We start from the raw sequence: 12,598 nt of genomic DNA, 5'->3' as shown, positions 1-12,598 counted from the left end.
AGACAATTTCTAAACAATCCTTATCCTACCTTGGATCAAATCCCATAGAATCATCGATCTAATTCAATTTTTTTGAAAAAAAAAAAAACACATGACACTGACATACCACAGTGTACCACTCGATACAAGCGGTACCAAGGTTTGACTTACTAATCCGAGTCTGTGTGCCAGTCGACCGCTAGCACGGCTCGCGTTTCTCTGTACCACCGTACCGACACATGGTACATCAGTGCGTACCGATTTTTCAACGAGGAAAAAAAAGAGGTTGAAGAGGAAGGTCCAATAGAGGAACAGAGGAGGAAAAAGGAGAAAGGAAGAAGGAAGAAGAAGAAAGAAAAGGAGGAGAAGAAGTGCAGCGATACCTAGGAAGCAGCAGCAACGTCAAAGGGAAGCAATAGAATCGCAACAGTGAAGAGGCGGTGTCGCTATAGCATCGCAACGACGAAGCGGTGAAGACGCAACGCCGCTGCAGCATCGCAACGATGAAGCAACAAAGAGGCAATGTCGTTGTAGCATCACAATGGTGAAGCGACGAAGAGGCAGCACCGCTGCAGCATCTAAGTGGCGAATCAGCCAAGAGGTAGCGTCGCTACAACAGCGAAGAGGTAGTGTCACTGCAACATCACTGCGGCGAGGAGGCAGTGTCATGGCTTTGTACACGAGAAGAGCTCTGATATGTTTTTTTAATGTTGAAATGGACTAGGGCCCACCACTTTTTGATTTTTTTATTATTTTAATGTAGACCGCCCGAAATAAGGTGGTCCGCGTATTAATCCACGCCCAGACCAGTATGTACCGCCAAAATTACATCATTTCGGATGGTACAATAATCCCTGGGCGATACATACCCGTCCAACAGGGGATCGGTATGGGCGATACATACCAGTCTGTCGATACACCTCACTGTAACACGTGTCGGTATACCGATACGGACCGGTAAGGCGAACCATGCATGACAGTATTCAACTTGATTGTCATACTCTAATAAATCAATTTTGTCTTGTAATTTTTTGGGTGTTGATAATGACACGAAGATGAGGGAAGATGGAGAAACTATTTTTACAAGTTATTTAATAGAGATTATATAGGCAATTTACTTTGAGGTAGCACATATTCATAAGTATGGCAAACATATATTTGTTTATGGAATTAGAGATATTCATAACTCATAAGTATGGTAATCATATACTTGTTTATGAAAACAGAGCAAGTTAAAAAGCTTTAAAGAAAACAAAAGGGCAAGAGTATAGAACCTAATGGCGCTCCTATTATTATTTGTTGTCTAAGAAATCTACTTGTCATTCTGTTATTTATCAAAACTTTGAGAAGCAAAAAATGCCTGACTAATAAATATATATCATTTTCGTATTTATATCCATAAAAAAAAAAAGATATTCGTGTTGCTCAATTATAGAATAATTAAGCTAATGAAACATATTCGAATCAACCAAGAGGTAGTGTCGCCGCAACCGGGAAGAGGCAGCATCGCTGCGATGAAGAGGCAATGTCATTGCTTCGTATGCAAGAAGAGCCCTAATATATTTTTTTTTTTAATGCTGAAATGGATTGGGGCACACCACTTTTTTATTTTTATTATTATTTTAATGCAGACTGCTCGAAACGGGATGGTCCGTGTATCGGTCCATGCCCGGACCAATATGTACCGCCAAAACTATCATATCAAGTGGTACAGCAATCCCTGGGCTGTACATACCAGTCCAACAAGGGATCAATATGGGCGATACATACTAGTTTGTCGATACACCTCATTGCATCATGTGTCGGTATATTGATATGTACCGTACCGCCAGTGGAGTACGGTACATCGGTACGGACCGATAAGGCGAACATGCATGACAGTATTCAACTTGATTGTCACACTCTAATAAATCAATTGTCTTGTAATTTTTTAGGTGTTGATAATGACATGAAGATGAGGGAAGATGGAGAAACTACTTTTACTAGTTATTTGATAGAGATTATATAGGCAATTTACTTTTTGAGGTAACACATATTCATAAGTATGGTGAACATATATTTGTTTATAGAATTAGAGATATTCATAACTCATAAGTATGGTAACCATATATTTGTTTATGGAAACAAATCAAGTTAAAAAGCTTTAAAGAGAACAAAAAGGCAAGAGTATAGAACCTAATGGCACTCCTATTATTATTTGTTGTTTAAGAAATCTACTTGTCATTCTGTTATTTAACAAAACTTTGAGAAGTAGAAATGCCTGCCTAATAAATTTAAATCATTTTCATATTGATATATATAAAAAAAAGAGATATTCGTGTTGCTCAATTATAGAATAATTAAGCTAATGAAACATATTATGTTGGAAGAGAGTGATTCAACAAAGTCGTGATAAATTTTGAATCATTTTAGTATTAATATATAAAGAACAAGAGAGATATTTGTGTAGTTCAATTATAGAAGAATTAAGTTAATGAACCATATTATGTTGGGAGAGAGTAATTCAACAAAGTCTAACATATAAGACACATACTTCTGTAAATCAGTTTGATTTTGTGATTGAAAAAGAAATCATAGAAGTTGTTCATTAACTACGAAAATTAATGAAAAATGCAAAGAGAAAAATAAAGAATTGCAGATGGGTTCTATTGATGAAACCTATGATGGAGTTCTTAAGGATATATTATGGTGGGTTTTAGAAAAGAAAGGGATAATCTTTTAGCAAATTTAGCTATGACAAGAAGAAGTAAAAATATATATAGTTAAGAAAAGTAGGCAGGAAGCTCTAAAAGTAAATGTTTTGCACATTTTAGATAAATACATTAATCATAGAATTAAAGCAGAATGCTGAAGTGCAGAGATCATCAGGACCTCCATGCAACTGTTGTATACCCCTTAGATTAAAAAGAAATTTCATAAAAAAGTCATATGAAATTGCATATAAAAAAATAGCAAGTATATGATTGTCTGATAGAAAATGTTAAGGAATTAAAGAAGCCCCATAAATATGGTCAAAAAGTGTAACAATATATATTCTGAAAGAGACTTACTGGATTAGAATATAAAAACTGTTGACATGAGATCAAGATGGCGTGTGAGAGGAAAAATCATACCTCCTCTTGGAGAAACAAATAGAATCGCAAAAAAAAGTAACATATCGATCAGAGAGATCAAATTCCAACCAAGCAAAGAAGCTGCAGAAAAACAATGGAAAGCTTTTATATAGCGAACCAATAAGAATAATCTACTAAGTTCATCATGACTTCCCATGATAATCAATAAACTGACAAATGAACATATGCAACTAATATACTTTCAAAAGCAGGGTGAGTTTGTCCTGAAGAATGACATCATTTTGAACTTTGGAAGTGTGGTACAATATTTTGCAGTTATTCCAACATAAATAGGTTGCACAAAGTAAACAGAGTTTTGATGAATGTTATAGAATGAATTAAATTTCTATTTTTTCAAATTATGTGTAAGTGCAAGGCCACATTCTCAAAGGCGTACATTAGATTTAAATTATGTCTTCTTGTTTCACTTTGCAAGTGATGTCCTATCTTTAAAACATGTCCAACCAACCCGGCCACCTACATCTACTTATTTACAAGCATTATATTCAATAGCCTGCACAACAGCCTTGCTGTCTTACTCCTTCCCTAGTCTCCTTTACCCATAGAGACCAACAATCCATACGATAGAGTATCTGGTATCACTAGAGCACCAATCTACATTGGAGACAAGCTAAGTAACCTCAATAACAACTTAACTATTTAAGCATCCCATCAATTATTCTATTTCTCTACCCAAGTTCCAGGACTCCTGTTTGAACAAGCTTTGGTTGTAAATTTTAGTGCTAACATTATACTCCTACTGATCAAGTGCGCTTTTATCAATTCCTCTTCTCCATAACTTTTATGTTTTCCGTTCCATTACCGACCCCCCCAAGCTTTAAAACACCAGTAGATTGTGAAAGTTTCATCAAGAGGTTTCATGGACGTAGCGCAGGAAAGAGTCGTGAACTTTTTCTTTTCTCAAAAGTCAAAACTATCCATGCAATCCACTCATCCATCCTTGAACTTTCTTGCTCTAAACCATCCATGCAAGCTCCGGATTCAGCTAGAAATTACCTTTTCGTTTATGGCAAGAAAAACCCTGCAGTAAATCAAAGCTCACACCAGCCTTAATTCTAAGCTACAGGTCTGTGGTAACCTAATATGCACCGCAAAATTCCGGTTAAAAACCTTACAAAACAATCGCACTCTAACAGTCAAACATCTAACTGATTAACAATTATCTTCTTCAACCAATCACTCCCTCGCAAGAAACAAAAACAATTTGACCCCGTCCGGGCAACTTCTCGAAACCGAATACGAAGCAATCCTCCGCAATCACGTGAGAAATTAAGTCATTGTCGTGAAAGCAACGGAAGCGAGAATGAAAATTCCGATGAATTACCTGCCAAGAGCAGCAGAGGCAGCAGGAAGCTGCCGAGAAAGCCACCCATCGGTGCTCTCCGAGTAGGAGATCGCCTTATCATCGGTCATGGAAGGCTGGTGGAATCCCTAATTCCTCTCAAAGACATTTAGAATCTTCCTCTTAAGAATTCGCTCCTCGGGATCAAGAGCTCGAAGGCGAGAAAGAGAATCGAATCCAGGAGATGATGCTCGTTCTCATGAAAGGATCAAAGAGGGGATCGAACGCTTGGGGGCAATTTGGGATCCGGCCTTCAGTTTGGTCGGTCCAAAAGGGCATCCAGCGACTCCGAGGGGGACGTTGCGTCGTTGGAAGCAACTCAAATACCACTTCTACATGTCTCTCCTACGCGACCTGTCTCCTGGTGGTCCCCACGTTTTCTATCCAACCATAAGCGAGGTATACTGGCACGTTACAATAAATAAGTAGAAATAGTATAAACACTGCGAAAAGACGGCAACGGTCTACTGGAGTTCGTCATTTCATGCGGACGTGCGTTCAAAAATTTCTATAACTACGTGAAATCTACCGTTCCGATCACGTGGACGGATGACTGGTGGGTAGCTGGGACCCGCCAGGGTGGCAGCAAATCGACGGCTGAGGGTGAGCCACGATGCTCATGGAATGGTTGATGCTTCTTCCTGACAACCCGGACACTAATGGCATTAACGTTGCTGCTCTGTTTCAAGAAATAAAATGAAGTATTAGGACTCAAGGAACTGATGGAGATTATTTTTTGTTAGTTCTTATTTTGCAATAGAGATAACTCAATAACGTGATATGCATTCGAGGATGCGTGTGTTATTTTACTTCATAGAATTCGTTCAATTTGATTAATTTTATTAGTTATATCACTTTACCTTTGTCGAGATACAAGATTCACATTAGTCGTATGAATTCTTTCAATTAAAATGAATTATCTTTATACTTTCAAAATGGATTCCAAAATATCTTGCAGGGAGATAACGCTAGCCTTTTTTTTTACTTTTTAATTAATAAAAAAATTACATAATCTCATAGTTGAAAGATAATATGTTTTCTAATGGATATCATTTGATAAGTTTCACACTAGATATCATTCATAATTGATCCAAAAATATCTCATGGAAAGATTCAATTTAGCCTTTTATTCTTCAACTCCTCGACTAATAAAGAATTATATATGATATTATTAGAACCTCATAGCTGGGAGATAATATATTTTTAAGTATTTTAATAGACATCATTTGATAAGTTTCATACTATATATCATTCACGATGAATCTCAAAAGTATCTTTTGGAGAGATATTGTATTTAGTCTTTTACTCTTTAACCTCTCAATTAATAAAAAATTATATATGATATTATCATAATCTCAAAGATAATATATTTTTTAGTGTCTTAATGAATATTTTTTTATAAACTTCACACTAGATTAACCTTTTATTCTTCAAGTCGTTAACTAATAAAGAATTATATATGATATTATTATGACCTCATAGTTGGAAGATAATATATTTTCAAGTATCTTAATAAATATCATTTGATAAGTGTCACACTATATGTCATTCATAATGAATCCCAAAAATATCTCCTGGGAAGATATCTCATTTAATCTTTTATTCTTTAACTCCTCAACTAATAAAGAGTTACATAGGATCATGAGATAATATATTTTTGAGTGTCTTAATAGGTATTTTTTTAATTAGATAAGTTTTACACTAGATATCATTCACAATAAACCCTAAAAATATCTCCCGAGGAGATATCATATTTAGCCTTTTATCCTTCAACTCCTCAACTAATAAAACATTATATATGATATTATTAAAATCTTATAGTCGAGAGATAATGTATTTTCAAGTGTCTTAATAGATATCATTTAATCAGCTTTACACTAAATATCATTTGAAACTAAAGAATCATCCAATTTCAAAAAAATATTATCAAAACCCCATAGTCATGCACGATGATGATATCAAACTGAAGAATTTTTGCAATAAGCTCTATAACCTTAATGGTATTGATATGTAGTTTATTTTTAGAATGCTTTCTTACTATACCTATCTTGGAAGACCTAAAATTTTTCTTTTATGAAATCCATGATGATAATATGTTATAGTTGAGTGGAGATATGTGTTTTTGATGTTATTGTAATCCTCTGGTTATTCTGGAGGAGACTTATTATAAACTTGTTATCATTATTGGTGATAGTAGAAGTTTAAGGTGGACTACTGTCACAGACAAACTTCTAAACGTGATGTTTGATGTAATGTTTATGTATGTCCGTGTTTTTTGGTATGTTCATACTTTGCACAGTATGTAAAGAGACGGTCGAAGGCTTAATAGTCCTATTTTAGTTAGATTTGGTGGTCGCTTTAGGCTTGTAAATAAATGTTGTATCATGTGGACACTTGTAAGAGATTTTTGGTCTATAATGGATCATTTTGACCCTTTATTGTGTAACTGTTCAGAGCTTGTAAAGTTTTTTTATAATTTGCATAGTCTACGAAGTAATTACAGAAATGTTTGTTTGTGGATCCTGAGTGAGGCGTTTTCTCTAACTCGTTTTCTCTTTTGTAGGTCCTAAGGGACCATAGGAGGCTTCGGGAAAGCTGACCTTTGCGGACGGACACGTAATGGTGCCGCATGACTTAGGCAAAACCAGCTAAGTCCATGACAGATGGTATGAGAGCAGGACAAGCACTCATAAAAACACTTGGCATACAAATGTGGGGGACCTAGCGGGGCTGCATTGAGGGCAGTTAGCACACGCGCGACCGTTTGGGATAAAACGGGCATGGAGATGTAGGGAAAAGGAGTCGCTCAAAGGAGCGAGCATCTGAGATTGGCATTCAAAGGAATGACCAACCCTTCGCGCAAGAGGCATTATGAGAATAAGCAAGCTTAGAAGAATGCGGAGCACACAAAAGTTAGAATGGTTAAGTCTGAGCTACGACTCAACGTTGACAACTATACTTGATGGTGCTCAAGGCAAGCAAGGCATTTGGTAAAGGATGAGACCATGTAAGGTAGAATGAGTTACTCAGCGACCGAAAGAGTTGTGCAAAGCTCACAGAGGTGAGGGGAATTGCTAACTCGAAGAATTCGATATTCATGCATGGGCTTGTATACGGACGATGGAATGTTTATGGCCATCCCAAGGCGACCGAAACTCGATGCCATGGAGCATTGAAACTTTCTCTTTGATATTTGAAGGATTCGTTCGTAGGAGGCTAAAGTGTGCAACGAGTTCAGCATGTTGCCAGACCTTGAGTGGTGTAGTGGGGGCTGTATTAATGTGGAGTCGCAATCTAGCAGGTGCGTTTGTAGGAGGCAGAACAATACGTAGTTTGTTCAGCAAATCGGAGTAGTCCAAGGGGATGGTGGTCTCCAAAACGAAGAGAGATGTTGCTCCAATGGGATAGATATCCAGGAGGGATAAGTCCCGGCTCTCTAAAGGGAGAATCATGTGCAACAGACCGTATATGTTGAGAAGGAGTACCTCAATAAACAACAATTCCATGAAGCTCAATAGATCGAGCAAGCAACGAGGAGTCATCGTATGATCTCGCTTAAGAGAATGCATTAGTGGATACATTGTGAGATCAAGTGGGGGAGCGACGCAAAGCAACACAAATGAAGGTACATTTGGAGTCGATATGGAGATTAGACTCAAGGGAGGCTGACCCATGGAATGGTTGACGTGAGGGCCACCATCAACTCAATGCAAGAATGAGGAGTAGAGCAACTTAGGTGTAACTTGTGTTGGGAAATTCTTGGGGGCGACATCATATGCGCAGCGGAAGAACAAGAAACCAAAATCCCCGATTCCCAAAAAGATGTTCGTCGTCATGCGAAGATTGCTGCTCAAAATCCGCGAAAGTTAAAACTGCGTATAGAGTAGATTGTGTTACCTAGGGAGATCGTATATCCCTGTTTCCTTACAGATCCTTAGGAGAGGGTGAAGGAGGTCAAGCGTCCTCCTCTCTAGCGGTGATCCACACAGCAGGGTTGCGACGACGCTCCTCAAAACTCCAGGCCTGCTCTGAGGTGGAGAGGGAGAGGAGAATAGGAAAAACACGCAAAGACTCTAGCCTATGAGGCTCTGAATCCCTCCTATTTATAGAGGTCCCCTATCAAATCCTAATGGGTCCTCCCCTAGTGGGTATTGGATCTGCATCCAATAAGACAAGGGCTCCGTCGAATATCTCATATCCGAACTTCTACTCATTGCAATGCCTATCATATGTGTTGGGAAATCATGGGGGCGACATCACATGCGCAGCGGAAGAACAAGAAAACAAAATCCCCGATTCTCAAAGAGATGTTCGTCGTCGTGCGAAGATTGGTGCGCAAAAACCGCGAAACTTAAAATTGCGTATAGAGTAGGTTGTGTTACCTAGGGAGATCGTATATCCCTATTTCCTTGCAAATCCTTAGGAGAGGGTGAAAGAGGTCAAGCGTCCTCCTCTCTAGCGGTGATCCACACAGCAAGGTTGCGACGACGCTCCTCAAAAACTCCAAGCCTGATCTGAGCTGGAGAGGAAGAGGAGAATAGGAAAGGCAAGCAAAGGCTCTAGCCTATGAGGCTCTGAATCCCTCCTATTTATAGAGGTCCCCTGTCAAACCCTAATGGGTCCTCCCCTAGTGGGTATTGGATCTGCATCCAATAAGACAAGGGCTCCGTCGGATATCTCATATCCGAACCTCTACTCATCGCAATGCCTACCATATGTGTGTGACCCTCTAGGGCCAATATCGAGTTGGCCGTGAGTCATACTTGTCAGAACTCCTTCTAACTCAGTGAATTATTATCTTTGTAATAATTCACTTGACTCATCGACCACGGAAGTACTAGGCCACTACGCCGTAATCCCCAAACGATATAGGGGAATCCAATCCATTGGACCTGTCTGTCCTTAGTTACCGTGTACCTATAATCCCTCATCCATCTAATATCCCAAAGACCGTATATCGAGCATGGTGTTGTCAGACCCATACGGTTTCTACTCGAGTCTCGCTCTAATCGGATTCTCCCGGAGAACTCTTTCTCTCTCAACCCGAATGACCCTGGCCAGGGATTTGTCTGAGCAAGAACACATGGGATATTCCTCTCATGACGCCGAGAGTGGATGATCCTCTATCGACACTCAATAGCCCTCGTAAGGTCGACTACCACTCCCAATGACCAACTGTACTAGATCTGGGACAGCCAAACCTATAAGTCTGGTATCAAAGAGTGGAGCACTCATACAGGACATCCTTGGTGTCTCAAGTCCGAGGACCAGATACACCACTAGGACTACGGAATCGTTGTCTGACAATAAGGCATCATCAACCATCCAGCATTCCGTAAGCGGATCAATCAGTGAACTCATTCTCTAATAAGCACCTGTACTATATCCCTAGTGTCCCTACACAAGCAGCTATGAGACCAGCTGCATCCATCATATGGACGGGTATACAGCACACTAGTCTATCCGGTTATCACGATGTTCCTCTCGAGTAACCTATGACCGGGATTAGTTAGGATATGTGTTTAAAGGTGAATCGATCTCATTATCGTGATCTCATCATGATCCGATTCCCATTGCACAAATCCAAGGACATCACAATATATATATGCACATATGCAATAGTTATAAAGTGATATACGCCAAAATATAATAAGCAAAAAGATTCTGTATCAAGTCACACGTGCCATCACTCACGTGATTGGCTTGCTGAGCACCTATGACTAGCAATCACCCACTTGACCTAAAGCCAATCATCTATGTGTCTGATCCCCATCAGACCCCTGTGACGCTCAAAGACAAAATGAGACAACGGCTTTGTCAGTGGATCTACAATGTTATCTTCGGATGGAACTCTTTCCACTGCTACATCTCCTCGGGTTACGATCTCTCTGATAAGCTGGAACCTCCTTATAACACTTCTGATGAGACCCGGGTTCCCTTATTTGAGTAATCGCCCCATAGTTGTCGCAATATAAGGAAGTCGACTTCTCGCTATCCGGAACGACTCCCAAATCTATGATGAACATCTTCAACCAGACTCCCTCCTTTGCTACATCTAATGCAGCAATGTACTCCGCCTTTATGGTCGAGTCAGCAGTGGTATCTTGCTTGGAACTCTTCCAGCACACTGCTCCTCCATTCAAGGTGTACATATACCCTGAATTTGACTTGCTATCATCGACATCAGACTAAAAACTTGAGTCAGTGTAGCCTTCAACCTTAAGGCTATTACCTCCATATACTAGTAAAAGATCCTTAGTCCTTCTCAAGTACATAAGGATACACTTTACTGCTTTCCAGTGCTCCAAGCCTGGATCCGCCTGATACCTGCTCGTGACACTCAGAGCATGCGCTATATCAGGCCTAGTACATAGCATGGCATACATGATAGACCTTATTGCTGAGGCATAAGGTATCATATTCATGTTTGCCATTTCTTCTGGAGTCTTTGGGGACATACTCGTAGAAAGCGATATCCCATGTCTCATCGGTATGAGACATCTCTTGGAATTTTCCATGCCAAACCTTTTGACAATGGTTTCTATGTACTTGGACTGGGACAAGCCAAGCATCCTCTTAGATCTATCTCTATAGATTCTAATCCCCAAGATATAGGATGCTTCCCCTAAGTCCTTCATGGAGAAGTGTCTAGATAACCAAGCCTTTACTGTGGATAGCATTCTTACATCATTCCCAATGATGAGGATGTCATCCATATATAACACCAAAAAGGTGATAGCGCTCCCACTTACCTTTCTATATACACAAGGCTCATCTTCGTTCTTAACGAAGTCATAAGATCAGATTGCCTCATCAAATCTTATGTTTCAACTTCGGGAGGCTTGCTTTAGTCCATAAATGGATCTAAGCAACCTACACACCTTATCTGGGCAGTTCTTGGACACGAATCCCTCAGGTTGCATCATATACACCTCCTCCTCGAGGTTCCCGTTGAGGAATGCGGTTTTCACATCCATCTACCAGATCTCATAATCATAGTGTGATGTAATAGCCAATAGAATTCTGTTGGATTTTAGCATTGCTACGGGTGAGAATGTTTCGTCGTAGTCAACACCTTGCCTTTGACGATACCCCTTAGCCACTAGCCTTGCTTTATAGGTCTCTACCTTTCCATCTACTCCGATCTTTTTCTTAAAGATCCACTTGCAACCGATGGGTACAATACCTTCGGGCGCATCAACTAGGTTCCAAACCTTGTTGGAGTATATAGAATCTATCTCAGAATTCATGGCTTCTTGCCACTTCCCGGAGTCTATACTCATAATAGCCTCCTCGTAGGTCTGAGGATCAATATCCTCAACATCCTCTCCTCTAATATGTCCCACATATCTCTCAGGAGGATGGGATACTCTATCAGACCTGCGTAAAGTTGAAACTTGTGTATTAGGTACCTGAATAGACTCGGGCTGTAGAGTGGTGCTTGAGCTTGGTTCTCCAACCTCGCTCAACTCTATCATTCTCCCACTATCTCCGCCAAGAATATGTTCCTTCTCAAGGAACACTGCTCTCTTAGCACAATGTCCACACACAAGTTATCCTCTAGGACAATTCCTAGACCTGTGAGTTTCTCTATCCACTCAATCATCTTTAGGACATGGTTCTGAACCGGTGTCCCCTCAGTCATCCTAGCGCGGAAAAGGCTCTTGGATATCTCATATCGTTGAGTCCTTCCCTGTTCCTCAAACAATTTGCGAACATATAGGAGAATGGATATGGCATCCATCTTTTCATGTTGTCTCTGTAACTCAGGAGTCATAGAGCCCAACATATAGCACTGAGCATGAGTGGAGTCATCAATGTACTTCACGTAGCGAGTGATCTCATCCTCGTTTGCCCCTTCTTCGGGCGTAGGTATCACTGTATCAAGGACGTACACGATTTTCTCCGCTGTGAGAACAATTCTCAAGTTACGGAGCCAATCCGTATAATTTGGACCAGTGAGGCGGTTGACATCAAGTATGCCACGTAAGGGATTTGAAAGCGACATTTTCTGAAAATAAAGATGCAGTAGAAATGAATAACATACAGATTTTGCAAGAAATAAACTATCAAGATATGGACTTCTGTCTTAATATGCTCCCACTATTTTACTAACGAGTCACGCGACACCCTCAGCACGTGA

The 12,598-nt window shown here is 39.8% G+C and overlaps 1 protein-coding gene across 3 annotated transcripts in view; it reads right to left on the bottom strand.

The window, feature by feature from the left end:
* LOC135634657 (piezo-type mechanosensitive ion channel homolog) overlaps positions 1-4,735 on the bottom strand; it is a 70,651-nt gene extending 65,916 nt beyond the window's left edge. For 2 of the 3 annotated variants that reach the window (XR_010495418.1, XM_065145121.1), the window contains exons 1-2: positions 4,438-4,731; positions 3,093-3,173 (exon numbers count right to left, since the gene is read on the bottom strand). Coding sequence is in view for 2 of the 3 variants with exons in the window: in XM_065145121.1 (XP_065001193.1) it covers positions 3,093-3,173; positions 4,438-4,519 (163 nt within the window). In the remaining variant the exon portion in view is untranslated. Of the gene's footprint in view, positions 1-3,092; positions 3,174-4,437 lie in introns of all 3 variants that reach the window. The other variant, XM_065145122.1, reaches the window with a different exon arrangement.
* Between the last annotated feature and the right edge of the window lie 7,863 nt (positions 4,736-12,598).

Source organism: Musa acuminata, chromosome BXJ3-4 (genome assembly GCF_036884655.1).
Source record: "Musa acuminata AAA Group cultivar baxijiao chromosome BXJ3-4, Cavendish_Baxijiao_AAA, whole genome shotgun sequence".
NCBI lineage: Eukaryota > Viridiplantae > Streptophyta > Magnoliopsida > Zingiberales > Musaceae > Musa > Musa acuminata.
This window is presented reverse-complemented; position numbering and strand designations above follow the sequence as displayed.